Source organism: Ranitomeya imitator, chromosome 1 (genome assembly GCF_032444005.1).
Source record: "Ranitomeya imitator isolate aRanImi1 chromosome 1, aRanImi1.pri, whole genome shotgun sequence".
Classification (NCBI taxonomy): Eukaryota; Metazoa; Chordata; class Amphibia; order Anura; family Dendrobatidae; genus Ranitomeya; species Ranitomeya imitator.
Genome location: NC_091282.1, coordinates 861366983 through 861385817, shown reverse-complemented (window position 1 = coordinate 861385817; position 18835 = coordinate 861366983). Strand labels below are relative to the sequence as shown.

The 18835-nt window shown below is 40.4% G+C and overlaps 1 protein-coding gene across 3 annotated transcripts in view; it reads right to left on the bottom strand.

Moving 5' to 3' along the window:
• The window catches only part of WRN (WRN RecQ like helicase), a 234382-nt gene that overhangs the window by 129730 nt on the left and 85817 nt on the right, over positions 1 to 18835 (bottom strand). For all 3 annotated transcript variants that reach the window (XM_069742190.1, XM_069742199.1, XM_069742208.1), the window contains exons 15-18: positions 18613 to 18681; positions 16562 to 16644; positions 14429 to 14535; positions 576 to 763 (exon numbers count right to left, since the gene is read on the bottom strand). In XM_069742190.1, the coding sequence (XP_069598291.1) occupies positions 576 to 763; positions 14429 to 14535; positions 16562 to 16644; positions 18613 to 18681 (447 nt within the window). The remainder of the gene's footprint in view (positions 1 to 575; positions 764 to 14428; positions 14536 to 16561; positions 16645 to 18612; positions 18682 to 18835) is intronic.

The window sequence follows — 18835 nt, the reverse complement described above, 5'->3', positions numbered from 1 at the left end:
GCGCTGCGCTCTGCTTCTCTGCTCTCCTCCTGTACTGTCTGTGAGCCGGAAAGCAGAGCGGTGACGTCACCGCTCTGCTTTCCGGCTCACAGCCAGTACAGGAGGAGTGCAGAGCGCAGCGCTGGAGGACAGACGGCTGTAGGTAAGTATGTAGTGTTTGTTTTTTTTTTACTTTTAGCATGGTAACCAGGGTAAACATCGGGTTACTAAGCGCGGCCCTGCGCTTAGTTACCCGATGTTTACCCTGGTTACCAGTGAAGACATCGCTGGATCGGTGTCACACACGCCGATCCAGCGATGTCAGCAGGAGTCCAGCGACGAAATAAAGTTCTGGACTTTCTTCAGCGACCAACGATCTCCCAGCAGGGGCCTGATCGTTGGTCGCTGTCACACATAACGATTTCATTAACGATATCGTTGCTACGTCACAAATAGCAACGATATCGTTAACAATATCGTTATGTGTGAAGGTACCTTTAATGAAGAAACAAGGATGCATGACTCAATGATTTACTGATTCTTTTCCACAGATAATTGCTTTAAGCACTTTAGTTATGAGATAAAATTGGTCTTACCCTTGCTTTTTATTGAGAAATTGCTGAAGATCTCGAGAGATATTTGATGTCTTCCGAGCTACTTCAAGGTACAAGTTTGGACGATCAAAGCTAGTACAGGTGATCTGTGGGTTACGCAACTTTAAGGATGCCAAAATGTCATCACGTACTGAGGGACTTGCTGTTGCTGTCAAAGCCACCACAGGAACCTAAGAGTATCAGACCAAACAATTATTATTAACAAGTTATTACTGAAGAATTGTGGTATTAAAAACACATATTAAAGGTTTGTAATATTGCATTAAGTAACTGTATAAAGCTTATCAATAGAGGCAACTGAAAGAGAAAAAAACTTTCTATACCTTGTGCACTATTATTAGGCATGTGAGTATTTGACCATATCATCTTGAATACTTAATGGATAAAGCAGATCAGGTGATGTGCATTTGCGTAATGAGGAACGGTTGAGTCTAAGGATATCAACACCTTTTATCAAAGTGTGCAGAATTATTAGGCCAAATGAGCCAAAAGAGATTTAACTTCATCGAGACAGTTTTTACCTTCCTGACCAGGTCAAATTTTACAATTCTCACCAGTGTCACTTAATGCGGTAATAACTCTAAAACGTTTCAACGTATCCAAGGGATTCTGAGAATGTTTTTTAGCGAAACATTGTAATTTAAATTAAAGGGAACCTGTCACCCCCAAAATCGAAGGTGAGCTAAGCCCACCAACATCAGGGGCTTACCTACAGCATTCTGTAATGCTGTGAATAGGCCCCCGATGTATCCTGAAAGATGAGAAAAAGAGGTTAGATTATACTCACCCAGGGGCGGTCCCGGTACGATGGCCGTCGCGGTCCGCTCCGGCGTCTCCCATCTTCTTACGATGACGTCCTCTTCTTGTAGTCACGCTGCGGCTCCGACGCAGGTGTACTTTGTCTGCCCTGTTGAGGGCAGAGCAAAATACTGCATGGTACATGCACCGGGAAAGGTCAGAGAGGCCCGGCACCTGCGCACTGCAGTACTTTGCTCTGCCCTTCAACAGGGCAGACAAAGTACGCCTGCGCCGAAGCGTGAATACAACCTAACCTCTTTTTCTCATCTTTCAGGTTACATTGGGGGCTTATCTACAGCATTACAGAATGCTGTAGATAAGCCCCTGATGTTGGTGGGCTTAACTCACCTTCGATTTTGGGGGTGACAGGTTCCCTTTAATGGTAAATTTAGGCTGATATTTTTGGCGTTTAATTGTGAAAATATCTGAATATTGGTGAAAATGTAGAAAATCTTGCATTTTTCAAACTTTTAATTTTTATGCCCTTAAACAAGATAGTTACATCACACAGTATGGTTAATAAATAACATTTACCACATGTCTACTTTACATGAGCATCATTTTTTTTAAACATTGTTTTTGTAAGGAAGAATTCCTAACAAAATACACAAAACTAATTTTTTAGGGACCACATGACATTTTAAGTGATTGAGGGGCCTATACGAGAGAAAATACCCAAAAGTGACATTTTTAAAACTGCACCCCTCCAAGTGCTCAAAATCACATTCAATAAGTTTATTAACCCTTCAGGTGCTTCATAGGAATTAAAGCAATGTGGAAGGAAAAAATGAAAATGTTACTTTTTCCCCACAAAAATGTTGATTTAGCCCCAAATGTTGCATTTTCACGATGGAAACGGGAGAAAATGGACAGTATAATTTGTACTGAGTACATATATACCCCTTATGTGGGGGAAAATTCCTGTTTGGGTGCCCGGCAATACTCAGAAGGCAAGGAGCACATTTGACTTTTGGAGTGCAAAGTTGTCTGGAATAAATAGGAGATGCTGTGTCGTGTTTGCAAAGCCCCTATATGTGCCTAAACAGTGGGAAAAACACATGTGACCCAATTTTGAAAACTACACCCAGGAACTTATTTAGAGGTATGGTGAGAACTTTCAACTCCCAATGTGCTTCATAAAATTTTATAACGTTAAACAGTGAAAATGGAAAAATACATTTTTACTGCAAAAACTATTTATTTTCACAAGGGTAACAGGACAAAATGGACAGTAAAATTTTCTCTGCAATTTCTCTTGAGTACACAGATAGCCCCATATGTAGCGAAAAACCACTGTTTGGGCACTCGGAAGGGCTCGGAAGAAAAGGAGTGCCAACTGAATTATGGAGCTTAATTTTGTCTGGAATAGATTTGTAAAAGGTTTTAATCGACTGTTGAGATGAGAGTAACTCTTGATGGACCACATGGATGGGCCCGAGACTGGATTAGTAAGGGGCACAGACATCCACTTCAACTCAGGCAACAACAAGGTGGCTGTGCGAGAGTGATCGCCAACAGGTGTCAGTTGATTCTGACAGCTGACACCCGGCTCTCACTGCCAGGAGCGGTGCCCGCAGCGCTCACGGCACTTTAAGCCCCTAAATGCTGCGATTGCAGCAACAAGAGAGCAGGCAGAGGGATGAAAGCCCCTCTGCCAAAGGAATCGGAGACCCTGCAATGACGTCCCGATTTTTGTCACAACGACATCATGGCGACTAGGAATAGCAAGTTAGTTCGATCATGTGCAGTGCACTTGCGCAGTACACTTGTGTCTGCAGGGATGACAAGTTATAAGGTATAGCAATGCTCCTGCTTTGCTAAACCTTACAACTGCGATCAGCCTGCAGAAAATGAATGTCCCATAGTGGAAATAAGAATAAAAGTGTAGAAAAAAAAGTTGTAAAAATATATTTTTTAAAAAAAAATCACAAAATAAAAAAACCTGAAAAATATATTGTACCCATAAATATTATTTATAAAAAAAATTAGATAAAAGTACATTTGGTATTGCCGCGCCTGTAACGGCCCGACCTATAAAACTGTCCCACTAGATAACCCATTTACTGAACACAGTAAAAAAAAAAAAAAAAAACAAGGTAGAAAAATTATGCTTTATCATACTGCAGAACAAAAAGTGGAATAAAACGGGAACAAAAAGACGAATGTAAATAAAAATGGCATCTTGTACCGCAAAAATAAAAAAGTTATACCTCTCAGAATAAAGCGATGCAGTTATTTTTCAATAAAATAGTTTTAATTGTGTAAAAGCACCAATAGTCTCGCCGTATGGCTAAGCAGTACAGTACAGCCACATGTGCGGTATTTCTACATTCAGCAGAAATTGTGGGACAAATTTTGGTGCCATTTTTACCCATTTTCCCGTGTGAAAATATAAAATCTGGGGCCAAAACAAAATTTTGGTGCTAAAAATGTAATCTTTTTTTCTTCATTGCCCAATGGTATAAAATTCTGTGACCCACCTGTGGTGTCAATATGATCTCTGCACCTCTATATGAATTTATTGAGAGGTGTAGTTTGTAAAATGGAGTCTCTAATGAAGGGGGTTCTGCTGTTCTGACACCTTAGGGGCTCTGAAAATGTGACATGGCACCCTCAAACAAGCACAGCAAAATGTGAACTCCAATATGGCACTTCTTCCCTTCTGAGCTTTGCACTGTGCCTCAAAAGTAGTTTTCAACCAAATACGGGGGTATCTGTATACTCAGGATAAATTGCACAACACATTTTGGGGTCGATTTTCTCCTTTTATCCTTGTAAAAATAAAAAATTAAGGCTCAATGTTATAAACTTCTGTTAAGCACCTGGGGGTTTAAGGTGCTCACCACACATCTAGATAAGTTCCCTGAGGGGTCTAGTTTCCAAAATTGTGTCACTTGTAGGGGGTTTCCACCGTTTAGGCACATCAAGTGATTTAGAGATGATCTGCAAAGAGGAGTGGACCAAAATTCCTCCTGACATGTGCGCAAACCTCATCATCAACTACAAAAAACATCTGACTGCTGTGCTTGCCAACAGGGGTTTTGCCACCAAGTATTAAGTCTTGTTTGCCAGAGGGATCAAATACTTATTTCTCACTGCATAACGCAAATCAATTTATATAATTTAGACAGTGTGATTTTATTTTTGATGTTATATCTCTCAATATTAACCCCTTAAGCCCCGAGGGTGGTTTGCATGTTAATGACCGGGCCAATTTTTACAATTCTGACAACTGTCTTTCTAGGAGGTTATAACTCTGGAACGCTTCAACGGATCCTGGTGATTCTGACATTGTTTTCTCGAGACATATTGTACTTCATGACAGTGGTAAAATTACTTTCATATTACCTGCGTTTATTTGTGGAAAAAAAAAACAGAAATTTGGCGAAAATTTTGAAAATTTCGCAATTTTCAAACTTTGAATTTTTATACTCTTAAATCACAGAGATATGTCACACAAAATACTTAATAAGTAACATTTCCCACATGTCTACTTTACATCAGCACAATTTTGGAAACAAAGTTTTTTTTTTTGTTAGGGAGTTATAAGGGTTAAAAGTTAACCAGCAATTTTTTTTTAGGGACCACGTCACATTTGAAGTCATTTTGAGGAGTCTATATGATAGAAAATAACCAAATGTGACATCATTCTAAAAACTTCACCCCTCAAGGTGCTCAAAACCACATTCAAGAAGTTTATTAAGCATTCTGGTGCTTCACAGGAATTTTTGGAATGTTTAAAAAAAAAATGAACATTTAATTTTTTTTCACAAAAAATTTACTTCAGCTCCAATTTGTTTTATTTTACCAAGGGTAAGAGGAGAAAATGGACGCCAAAAGATGTTGTACAATTTGTCCTGAGTACCCTGATACCCCATATGTGGGGGTAAACCACTGTTTGGGCGCATGGCAGAGCTCGGAAGGGAAGGAGCGCCATTTGACTTTTCAATGCAAAATTGGCTGGAATTGAGATGGGATGCCATGTTGCGTTTGTGGAGAGCTACTAATGTGCCTAATCATTGAAATCCCCCACAAATGACACAATTTTGGAAAGTAGACCCCCTAAGGAACTTATCTAGATGTGTGGTGGGCACTTTGACCCACCAGGTGCTCCACAGAAGTTTATAATGTAGAGCCTTAAAAATAAAAAAATAATATTTTTTCACAAAATGAACTTTTCGCCCCAATTTTTTATTTTCCCAAGGTTACCAGAAGAAATTGTACCCCAAATGTTGTTGTGCAATTTGTCCTGAGTACGCGGATACCCCATATGTGGGGGTAAACCACAGTTTGGGCACATGGCAGGGCTCAGAAGGGAAGGAGCGCCGTTTGACTTTTCAATGCAAAATTGGCTGGAATTGAGATGGGACGCCTTGTTGCGTTGGGGAGCCCCTGATGTGCCTAAACATTGAAATCCCTCACAAGTGACACCATTTTGGAAAGTAGACCCCCTAAGGAACTTATCTAGATGTGTTGTGAGAGCTTTGAACCCCCAAGTGTTTCACTACAGTTTATGATGCAGAGCCGTGAAAATAATAATTTTTTTTTTCCACAAAAATTATTTTTTAGCCCCCAGTTTTGTATTTTCCCAAGGGTAACAGGAGAAATTGGACCCCAAAAGTTGTTGTGCAATATGTCCTGAGTACGCTGATACCCCATATGTGGGGGGTAACCACCGTTTGGGCGCATGGCAGAGCTCGGAAGGGAAGGAGCGCCATTTGGAATGCAGACTTAGATGGATTGGACTGCAGGCGTCACGTTGCATTTGCAGAGCCCCTGATGTACCTAAACAGTAGAAACCCCCCACAAGTGACCCCATATTGGAAACTAGACCCCCCAAGGAACTTATCTAGATGTGTTGTGCGAACTTTGAACACACAATTATTTCACTACAGTTTATAACGCAGAGCCGTGAAAATAAAAAATCATTTTTTTCCTACAAAATGGATTTTTAGCCCCCCCCTCCAAATTTTTATTTTCCCAAGGGTAACAAGAGAAATTCGACCCCAGAAGTTGTTGTCCAATTTGTCCTGAGTACGCTGATACCCCATATGTTGGGGTAAACTCCTGTTTGGGCGCACGGGAGAGCTCGGAAGGGAAGGAGCACTGTTTTACTTTTTCAACGCGGAATTGGCTGGAATTGGGATCGGGCGCCATGTCGCGTTTGGAGAGCCCTGATGTGCCTAAACAGTGGAAACCCCCAATTCTAACTGAAACCCTAACCCAAACACACCCCCAACCCTAATCCCAACCAAACCCCTAACCCCAACTCCAACACACCCTTAACCCTAATCCCATCCATAACCCTAACCACACCCCTAACCCTGACACACCCCTAACCTTAATCCCAACCGTTAATGTAATCTAAACCCTAACCCTAACCCCAACCCTAGCCCTAACGGGAAATGGAAATAAATACATTTTTTAAATTTTTTTATTTTTCCCTAACTAACGGGGTGATGAAGGGGGGTTTGATTTACTTTTATAGTGTTTTTTTAGCGGATTTTTATGACTGGCAGCTGTCACACACTAAAAGACGCTTTTTATTGCAAAAAATATTTTTTGCGTCACCACATTTTGAGAGCTGCAATTTTTCCATATTTTGGTCCACAGAGTCATGTGAGGTCTTGTTTTTTGCGGGACGAGTTGACGTTTTTATTGGTAACATTTTCGGGTACGTGACATTTTTTGATCGCATTTTATTCTGATTTTTGTGAGGCAGTATGACCAAAAACCAGCTATTCATGAATTTCTTTTGGGATGGGGCGGATATACCGTTCCGCGTTTGGTAAAATGAATAAAGCAGTTTTATTCTTCGGGTCAGTACGATTACAGCGATACCTCATTTATATCATTTTTTTATGTTTTGGCGCTTTTATACGATAAAAACTATTTTATAGAAAAAAATATTTATTTTTGCATCGCTTTATTCTGAGGACTATAACTTTTTCATTTTTTCGCTGTAGACGCTGTGTGGCGGCTCGTTTTTTGCGGGACAAGATGACGTTTTCAGCGGTACCATGGTTATTTATATCCGTCTTTTTGATCGCGTGCTATTCCACTTTTTGTTCGGCGATATGATAAAACGTTTTTTGCCTCGTTTTTTATTACGGTGTTCACTGAAGGGGTTAACTAGTGGGACAGTTTTATAGGTCAGGTCGTTATGGACGCGGCGATACTAAATATGTGTACTTTTTTTTATTTAGATAAAGAAATGTATTTATGGGAATAATATTTTTTTTTCTTTTTTTTTTACACAACTAAATATATATTTTTTTACTTTATAACATTGCCCCGAGGGGCATCATGTTATAAGGTCTGATCGCTGATCTGGCACACTTTGCAGAGCACTGATCTGACGTGCTCTGATCCTGGCTTACCAGCGCTTGCTCTGAGCAGGCGCTTGGTAAGCCACCTCCCTGCAGGACCCGAATGCAGCCCCGCGGCCATTTTGGATCCGGGGCCTGCATGAGAAGAAGGTCGGAGACCCTCGGAGCAACGCGATCACATTGCGTTGCTCCGAGGGTCTCAGGGAAGCACGCAGGGAGCCCCCTCCCTGCACGATGCTTCCTTATACCGCCGGAACACTGCGATCATGTTTGATCGCAGTGTGCCGGGGGTTAATGTGCCGGGGGCGGTCCGTGACCGCTCCTGGCACATAGTGCCGGATGTCAGCTGCGATAGTCAGCTGATACCCGGCCGTGCTCCCCCCGTGAGCGTGGCCGATCGCTATGACGGACTATCCCATCCCTGGGAATTAAGTCCCAGGTCACCTTGACGGGATAGTACGTCAAATGGGATTAAGGGGTTAAAAATGAATCTACCCTTAAAATTATAGACTGTTCATATCTTTCTCAGTGGGCAAAATCAGCAAGGGATCAAATAATTATTTCATTCACTGTACACGATGTCACTGGGTTACTTTTACCCACCATGCGCACATTGTGAAGATGAGTGGAGCAGAAGCACACTATTTGACGCGGTCTGTGCAGACAAATTGACATTTAGCCATGCTATATAAACTTGAGCAAGGCATGGTACTGGTGCACTACCACTTGAGAAAGCAACATGTGATAAGCGAGTCAGGGCAGAATGGAGGGCATAATATTAGTGATAAGCAAACGTTCTCAGATAAGGCATTAGGTTTTCGGTGTGCTCAAAAAATATGTTCGAGTCCCCACGGATGCAACACATACAGGGATTGCCTAACAAACAGGTTAGCACATGAGCATGCTCGAATAACACTTTATCTCAGCACATTAGCTCATCACTACTTATTATCCCTGAGGCACCATGGGTAAGCCATGTATTGGATAGTAACTTGTGTTTTGCAATTGTGATATATAGGTGTATCCACTAATTGGTATAATTGATTTCCTATTCTGCGTCCATAATTCTACTATTATGTACTGGATGTGATTTGCTTTTACCCTGATGTACTATGGGCTATTGAATTTCCTCCTGCATTTTTTCCTCCTTACTAAACCTTTATTATACATCTCTGGCAAAAATTAAGAGACCACTGCGCAGTTTTATGAAAATCAGCTTCTCTACACGTCTGACAGCCATTCCATTCCAGTGTCAGTTGAATTCCAAACAGAGGACACCTGATTCTACTTAATGTACTTCTGATTAGGTGATCACCTGAACCAAATCTTATTTAACGAAGAAAAGTATTAAAAAACACTGCTGTGGTGTTCACAATCTTCTTGCAATAGAACAAGCTGGATGGCAAAACAAGTTCTAGTAATATCCCAAAGGTAATAGGAATGAAAAATTACTTTTAACCATGCCAAAGGAGTTAAAAAGAAAAGTTTTGAGTGAGGAAAACAAGGGCTCAATTGTGACTTTACTAGCAGAGGGACACAGTGAGCGTCATGTTGCCTCCATCCTTAAAATTTCTAACACGGTAATCCATTACAACAAGGTCAAGCAGCAGACATTGGGGACAACAAAGCTACAGACCGGCAGAGGAAGAAAACAACTCTGCACTGACCGGGATTGACCGTCATCTTATTCGAATGTCACTTAGCAACCGCAGGATGACATCAAGTGACCGACAAAAGAAATGGCAAATGGCAGCTGGGGTGCACGGCAAGAACAGTTTGTAACAGGCTCCAAGAGGCAGGGCTCAAGTCATGTAAAGCTAAAAAAAGCCTTTCATCAATGAGAAGCAAAGGAGAGCCAGGCTGAAGTTTGCCAAAGGCCATAAGGATTGGACCATGGAAGACTGGAGTAAGGTAATCTTCTCTGATGAGTCTAATTTTCAGTTTTGCCCAACACCTGGTCGTCTAATGGTTAGACAGTGACCTGGAGAGGCGTACAAGCCACAGTGTCTAGCACCCACTATGAACTTTGGTGGCGGATCGGTGATGATCTGGGGATGCTCCAGCAAGGCTGGAATTGGGCAGGATAATCTTTGCGAAGGACGTATGATTTAAGCCGCATACAAGGTTATCATGAGGCTGGTTTTTCCAGCAGGACAATGCGCCATGCCACACAGCTAGGTCAATCAAGGTGTGGATGAATGACCACCACATCAAATCCCTGTCATGGCCAGCCCAATCTCCAGACCTGAACCCCATTGAAAACCTCTGGAATGTAATCAAGAGGAAGATGGATAGTCACAAGTCATCAAACAAAGAACTGCTTAAATTTTTGTACCAAGAATGGCATAAGCTCACCCAAAAGCAGTGTGAAAGACTGTTGGAAAGCATGTCAAGACGCACAAAATCTGTGATTAAAAATTATGGTTATTCCACACAATATTGATTTCTGAACTCTTCCTGAGTTAAAACATTAGTATTGTTGTTTCTAATTGATTATGAACTTGTTTTGTCTTGCATTATTTGAGGTCTGCTAGCAATACATTTTTTTGTTATTTTGGTAACATAGTTAGTAAGGCCGAAAAAAGACATTTGTCCATCCAGTTCAGCCTATATTCCATCATAATAAATACCCAGATCTACGTCCTTCTACAGAACCTAATAATTGTATGATACAATATTGTTCTGCTCCAGGAAGACATCCAGGCCTCTCTTGAACCCCTCGACTGAGTTCGCCATCACCACCTCCTCAGGCAAGCAATTCCAGATTCTCACTGCCCTAACAGTAAAGAATCCTCTTCTATGTTGGTGGAAAAACCTTCTCTCCTCCAGACGCAAAGAATGCCCCCTTGTGCCCGTCACCTTCCTTGGTATAAACAGATCCTCAGCGAGATATTTGTATTGTTCCCTTATATACTTATACATGGTTATTAGATCGCCCCTCAGTCGTCTTTTTTCTAGACTAAATAATCCTAATTTCGCTAATCTATCTGGGTATTGTAGTTCTCCCATCCCCTTTATTAATTTTGTTGCCCTCCTTTGTACTCTCTCTAGTTCCATTATATCCTTCCTGAGCACCGGTGCCCAAAACTGGACACAGTACTCCATGTGCGGTCTAACTAGGGATTTGTACAGAGGCAGTATAATGCTCTCATCATGTGTATCCAGACCTCTTTTAATGCACCCCATGATCCTGTTTGCCTTGGCAGCTGCTGCCTGGCACTGGCTGCTCCAGGTAAGTTTATCATTAACTAGGATCCCCAAGTCCTTCTCCCTGTCAGATTTACCCAGTGGTTTCCCGTTCAGTGTGTAATGGTGATATTGATTCCCTCTTCCCATGTGTATAACCTTACATTTATCATTGTTAAACCTCATCTGCCACCTTTCAGCCCAAGTTTCCAACTTATCCAGATCCATCTGTAGCAGAATACTATCTTCTCTTGTATTAACTGCTTTACATAGTTTTGTATCATCTGCAAATATCGATATTTTACTGTGTAAACCTTCTACCAGATCATTAATGAATATGTTGAAGAGAACAGGTCCCAATACTGACCCCTGCGGTACCCCACTGGTCACAGCGACCCAGTTAGAGACAATACCATTTATAACCACCCTCTGCTTTCTATCACTAAGCCAGTTACTAACCCATTTACACACATTTTCCCCCAGACCAAGCATTCTCATTTTGTGTACCAACCTCTTGTGCGGCACGGTATCAAACGCTTTGGAAAAATCGAGATATACCACGTCCAATGACTCACCGTGGTCCAGTCTATAGCTTACCTCTTCATAAAAACTGATTAGATTGGTTTGACAGGAGCGATTTCTCATAAACCCATGCTGATATGGAGTTAAACAGTTATTCTCATTGAGATAATCCAGAATAACATCCCTCAGAAACCCTTCAAATATTTTACCAACAATAGAGGTTAGACTTACTGGCCTATAATTTCCAGGTTCACTTTTAGAGCCCTTTTTGAATATTGGCACCACATTTGCTATGCGCCAGTCCTGCGGAACAGACCCTGTCGCTATAGAGTCACTAAAAATAAGAAATAATGGTTTATCTATTACATTACTTAGTTCTCTTAGTACTCGTGGGTGTATGCCATCCGGACCCGGAGATTTATCTATTTTAATCTTATTTAGCCGGTTTCGCACCTCTTCTTGGGTTAGATTGGTGACCCTTAATATAGGGTTTTCATTGTTTCTTGGGATTTCACCTAGCATTTCATTTTCCACCGTGAATACCGTGGAGAAGAAGGTGTTTAATATGTTAGCTTTTTCCTCGTCATCTACAACCATTCTTTCCTCACTATTTTTATTCCTCACTATTTTCAGAAAATAAATACAAAACGTATTGCTTGGAACTTCAGAGACATGTTGTCAGTAGTTTATAGAGTTTATAGAATAAAAGAACAATTTACATTTTACTCAAAAATATACCTATAAAGATAAAAATCAGACAAACTGAATATTTTACAGTGGTCTCTTAATTTTTGCCTGAACTGTATGTATACATGCATATTCTTTAAAATATTTTTTCAATTTATTTATTTTACTTTTTTTTTTACAATTTATTTTATTTGAACTCATCTTGGTGGCTTCTGGCTACTCCAATAGTAGTTCTCTTGGTTATATAATGGTGTAGGAGTACTCCACCTCTCAGTAATTTATTCTCATTGGTAAGGGGAACATAATACATTGGTTTGTTCCTAACCTGGAAAAATAAGCTATATAAATTTTTTGTCAGTAATATTTACAGAGCTATCCCTTGTGATTAAGTAAATTAATGCAGACCTTGGTGGAGTGCCACCACTTCTTGTGTTCATGGTTTGCAAAAGTAACTGAGATTTGGACCACCATGAGCTGATTGCCCATTTTGAAGGAGCTCTGAATAGCTGCGTGCTAAAAGGGGTTGTCCGGTCTCAGTAGCCACGTCTGCAGTCACTACAGAGTGCTGAATCATGGCAGTGTGTGATGTACGCACGATTCCCCTGTATGCCCATGCGAATGGGCAATTTGCTTATTTGCAAATCCTGCGCTGACTGGTCTCACCTGACTTCTCTCAATAGAAGAGAATTGAGAGAAACGCAGGAGTGTCGTCAAGAGGGCAGCACGGTGGCTCAGTGGTTAGCACTGCAGCCTTGCAGCGCTGGAGTCCTGGGTTCGAATCCCACCAAGGACAACATCTGCAAAGAGTTTGTATGTTCTCCCCGTGTTTGTGTGGGTTTCCTCCAGTTTCCTCCCACACTCCAAAGACATACTGATAGGAAATTTAGATTGTGAGCCCCATCAGGGACAGCGGTGAGAATGTGTGCAAAACTGTAAAGCGCTGCAAAATATGTTAGCGCTATATAAAAATAAATAAATAAATAAAGTTAAAAAAAATGAAGTGGTAAAAGGAAATGTAGGCCGAAACTAAATATATTTGCCATATATTTTGTATACTTTCATTAATTTTTAAAAAAAAGCAAAAACAGATAACTATATAATAATAAAATAAATAAAATATGAAATTAAATATGGACCGAATGTCCAAAAATAAAATTATAATGCTTAAATCAATGTATTTGGAGAAAGAATTAAGCCCCGTAATATGTAGCACTTTTGAGAGGTTACGTAAATGAATGCTGGATTGGAAATACTAAATCAAGGTGTCTAGGACTTTTGCTGCACCGCAACTGAACAAGGCGAATGATCAAGCAATTGCTTTTTAATCAGACAAACTCTCGGTTAAAGACATACTGACTAGTGATGAGCGAATATACTCGTTACTTGAGATTTCTCGAGCTTGCTCGGGGGTCCTCCGAGCATTTTTTAGTGCTCGGAGATTTAGTTTTTATTGTAGTAGATGAATGATTTACATCTCTTAGCCAGCTTGATTACATGTGGGGATTCCCTAGCAGTCAGGCAATCCCCACCTCTACTTATGCTGGCTAACAGATGTAAATCATTCAGCTGCTGCAATAAAAACAATCTCCGATCACTAAAAACTACTCGGAGGACCCCCGAGCGTGCTGAGGAAATCTCGAGTAACAAGTATATTCACTCATCACTAATACTAACCTAAGAGGCGCTGTAGTCCTGATACGCAGTAATGTGTACACAAAAAAATATGTGTCATAGCTAAGCCCAGCAAAAAATCCTTTGTTTTGTTTTTTTTAATCGTAAAGGAACATTTTCTTGGCTGCTGCAAAGTTCTGTACATACCGCGTGACGGCTGCAGTCAATCAATTCCATCAGTGGTCCTGTGTACCACTAAAGCCAGTGATATGCTGCAGCAGTCACATGCCTTATACAAGATGACACGGTTACAGCCTAGTGAAACAGAAGGTCAGAGGGAAAAATAGAAGAACAACAGCCATGAAATGGGCAAGTACACACAAATTATTTTAGCTTTATTACAGTCTATGTGCAGCTTTTTCAATCTTTCAGACAACCCCATTATGCCACATTTAGGAAGCTGAATGAATAAAAATGCTATAATTTATGGCACAAACTTCCTTTTGCTCACTGTAGGATTAAAAAAGTTGAAACGCTCAAAATCCACCAAATTTATAAATCCGCTTTATGAAAAGTTTGGAAACATTTTGGCCAAATAGCATCTTCATTTTGATGTAGAGTTCACGTACTAAATGCATTTGAAAGAAAGACTTTATATCTATTAGAAGACTTAAAGCATTGTGGACAATGTATAGTTCCTACCGAAGGAAGTAATTTCTTGAGCTTTCCAAGGCACCGATAAGAACTTCTGAAATCATGTCCCCATTCAGAAATGCAATGTGCCTCGTCAATGGCAATAAGGCTTACACCTACAAAAGAGATAAAAGAAAGGGTGTTTGTTCTGTATTCATGGAAAATAAAATCTATTAGAGAGGATTATGGATTTCTTACAAATTCATAAGTATTCCATCATTGAAACTGACAGTATTAAAGTGGTGGTCCAGAGAAAGTAAGTTTTTACCTGTCCACAGGATAACATGCTGATCAGTGGGTGTCCCACCACTGGGCTAAGCACAACTTGTCAGATGGAGGCATTTCTATCCCCAACGAGGACCTTTTAGCCCAGTTACAATATGACGCGGCAGGTCAGATGCTAAACCGCTACTCTATCATTCATTCTCTATCGGGTTGCCAGAAAAAGCAGAGTTCAGAGCTTGGCGACCTCATAGGGAATGAATGGAGCAGTGTCAAGTGTGCACTGACCATTCATTCTAACAGGGACAACAGTTCCAGCAATTGGTCTCAGGAAAGAAATATATCTTGGTACCGTGTTAGTCAGTAGATAGAAAAATAGTGAGAGTCCTCAGTGGTTGATACCTTTTAATGGCTAACTGAGAAGATGGTAACGAATTGCAAGCTTTCGAGACTACACAGGTCTCTTCATCAGGCATAGACTAATACAAAATCTGAAGAATCACATATTTATGCACAACGCAACACAGAAATAATGCAATGCAATAGATAAGACCAGTGACGTGAAGCAGAATTACCATTATGGGAGAGTTGAAAAACTCTTAATTAAGGAATTTGCTCCTCAGACCTTGTGGGGGCATCAACACAGAACCAGACCCCAATCAGAGGACAATCAAACATTCACACTCCTTATCTATGAACTGCTCCAATAATTATGGCTACAACTCTCCCAACAATAGTTCAGCTTCACATCACTTGTCTTATCTATTGCATTATTTCTGTGCTGTGCTGTGTATAAATATGTGACTCTTCAGATTTTGTGTTATTCTATGCCTGATGAAGAGACCTGTGTAGTCATTGAAAGGTATCAACCACTGAGGACTCTCAGGGTATGTGCACACGTCAGGATTTCTTGCAGAAATTTTCCTGACAAAAAAACGGAGATTTCTGCCAGAAATCCGCATGCGTTTTTACCGCGATTTTGATGCGTTTTTTGTGCGTTTTTTCCAAAATGCATAGAATTGCGGGAAAAACGCAGAAAATCCCCAAAAATAATGAACATGCTCATTTTTTTATCGCGATGCGTTTTTTTCGCGGAAAAAAACGCATCCATGTGCACAAAACATGCAGAATGCATTCTAAATGATAGAATGCATAATGTATGCGTTTTTAATGAGTTTTTATAGCGTTTTTAGCGCGAAAAAACACGAAAAAACCTGTACGTGTGCACATAGCCTCAATTCTAAGCAATTGGTCTCATTACTTTTGAAAAATTAACAGACTGTTGATGCTCCACAACATTAGACATGGCCCTTTCATAATTATTTTTTTAAATGTGTTGCTGCCAACAATTTCTAAATTAGTTAATTTTCTAAAACTGGCTATACACTTTACATGGCTCTCGGCCAAACAATGCTTCATGTGACAGCCATCTCCCATACACAGGAGTCCTCGCACAAAGGACCCCAGATTGCAAGGTATCAATTTATTCACCTCCCTATGACCTACGTGTCCATATAGACAGGTTAGGCTAGATTCACATTGCGTTAAAGCAGCCCGTTCAACACATGTGTTAAACGGGCTGCCTTTATGCAAGTGCAGACATGTCATATCGCTAGCGCAGATAGAGCTAGCAGATGCTCTATCTGCGCTAGCGGTGACGGACCCAGAAACGCTGCAGCCCGCGTCCCAGGGTCCGTCACTCAATGACGGCACATCGCTAGCGCACGGCCATTTTCGGCGTGTGCTAGCGATGCGCCCGAAATCGAGATTAATGGCAGCATTAACGGACTGCGTTAACTACAGAAAAATCCTATTAAATGACTAAGTGTATAAATAAATGGAGAAGTATAAAACTGGTTACTAATTCTCTTTAAAAGTTAAAGATGAGAAATCTATAAATTAAAGAAGAAAATAGCTTACCATAATTGTTATCTAGCTCTTGAAGCAAAGAAATTCCACCAGAACAAAATTCAGGTGTCATATAAATTACTTTAAACTTTCCTCTGTAAAATAAAAAAGCAAAAATAAGACAAATTCAGGCAAACAAAAATCTCTCTGTCACCACACATTATATTATAAAACCAACAACACACTTTGAAAAAAGTGGTCTATTCTTTTTAAACATTTTATTGGGAGAGGGTACGGTAGTTAAGTGGGTAGCTAAAATCAATGAGCTGTAGAGAGCTGAAAGGGATGTTAGGAGTTAACTCCTCTCCTGGAGTGTACAGTAGCTTGCAAAAGTATTCACCGCCTTGGCGTTTTACCAATTTTGTTACATTACAACCTGTGTTTAAATATTGTTGTAATCCAATTTGTGTGTGATGCATCAGCACTAAATAGCCTTAAGTTGGTGAAGTGAAGTGAGAAAAATCTAGATATAAATTAAATTTATGGGATCAAATAATAAAAAATTGGCATGTGCATATGTATTCACCCAACTTATGATAAAGCTCATAAAAATTTCTGGTGAAAGCAATTACCTCCATAAGTCACATGCTTAGTGAAAGGAAGTCTGCATATACACACCTTTTCTGAAAAATCAGAGGCTGCAACATCATTACGTAAGAGGCACCACTAACCAAACCACACAATGAAAACCAGGGAGATCTCCAAACAGGTCAGGGACAAAGTTGTTGAAAAGTACAATCAGGGATGGGCTATAAAAAAAAATCTCTGATGATCCCCTGGAGCATCATCAAATCCATTATCATCTTATGGAAAGAACATGGTACCACAAAAAAACTTGCCAAGACTGGGCCGGCAACCAAAACTCTGAGCCTGGATTAGAAGGGCATTGACCAGAGAGGTAGCACAGAGACTAAAGGTAACCCTGAGGGTGCTGCAGCGTTCCCAAGCAGGACCAGTCCATACGACCACAACACACACTCCATAGAGGTGGCCTTTATGGAAGAAATGGCAGAAAAAAGCCTTTACATACGCACAAAAACTATAAGGCTCGTTTTGAGTTTGCCAAAAAAAAAAAACGTGGGTCATTCAAATGTGTGGAGGCAGGTGCTGTGGTCACACAAGACCAAAATTGAACTTTTTGGCCACAAAGGTAAACGCTATGGCTAGTGCCAAATGGACACCCCAACACTTAAACAGCTCATCACCCCAACACCACCACCCCCACCATGAATATGGCGGTGGCAGGATCATGCTGTCGTGATGTTTTTTGGTAGCAGGGACAGAGAAAATGGGCCGAGTCAAGGGGAAGATGGATGGTGCAAAATACAGGGACACTCGAGCAAAACCTATTTCAGTCTGTCAGTGATTTGAGACTGGGACGGAGGTTCACCTTCCAACATGACAATGACCCAAAGCATACTGCTAAAGCAACACTCAAGTGGTTTAAGGGGAAATGTGTAAATATTTTGGAGTGGCCTAGTCAAAGCCCAGCCCTTAATCCAATGGAGAAACTGTGGTCAGACTTGCAGATAGGTGAACAGTAAACTTGAAGAAGCTGGAGCAGCTTTGCCTTGAGAAATTCTCAGTGGCTCACAGACTTATCCAAAGCGACTTACAACTGTAATTGCAAAAGGAGACTCTACAACGTACTGACTTTTGGGGTGTGAATAATTCTGCATACTGAAGTTTTCAGTTATTTTGTCCTATTGTGTTGTTTGCTTCACAATAAAAAGAAAACAAAATGTTCATGTTCACAGTAATAGGCATGTTCTTTACATGATCTGATGCAAACCCTCAAAATAAACAATGAAATTACAGGTTTTGAGGCAGCAAAACATAAAAAAGCCAAGGCGGGGTGAATACTTTAGCAAGCCACTGTAACACTGTGCACACATGGTCGGGCTCCATGGAAACAAGCTGTACACTATGCAAAATCAAAGCTCTAATTTCAGGAGAATGACAGTAGATGGAAAAAGTAAGTCAATTCCTAACTTGCTTATTTTCATACGGTCTGGCAAACTAAAACAATTTAAGAACATGAGAATACCCCTCTAACTACTTACCCTTTCACTTCAGGAAGGATGTTTTTAGACTGTGCAGATCCGAGGAAACAGGCAGGAATATTTGACATCCTAATGTTAAAAGAAAAAACATATGCCATGCTAAGCAATACTATATGTTTAGTTTTCAGATTGTTTTTTTTTTTATTCACAGAAAATGTATTTTAAAACTTTTCATTACATATTTTTACTCCATTGACCCTGCAAACATTTGTACACTATACCG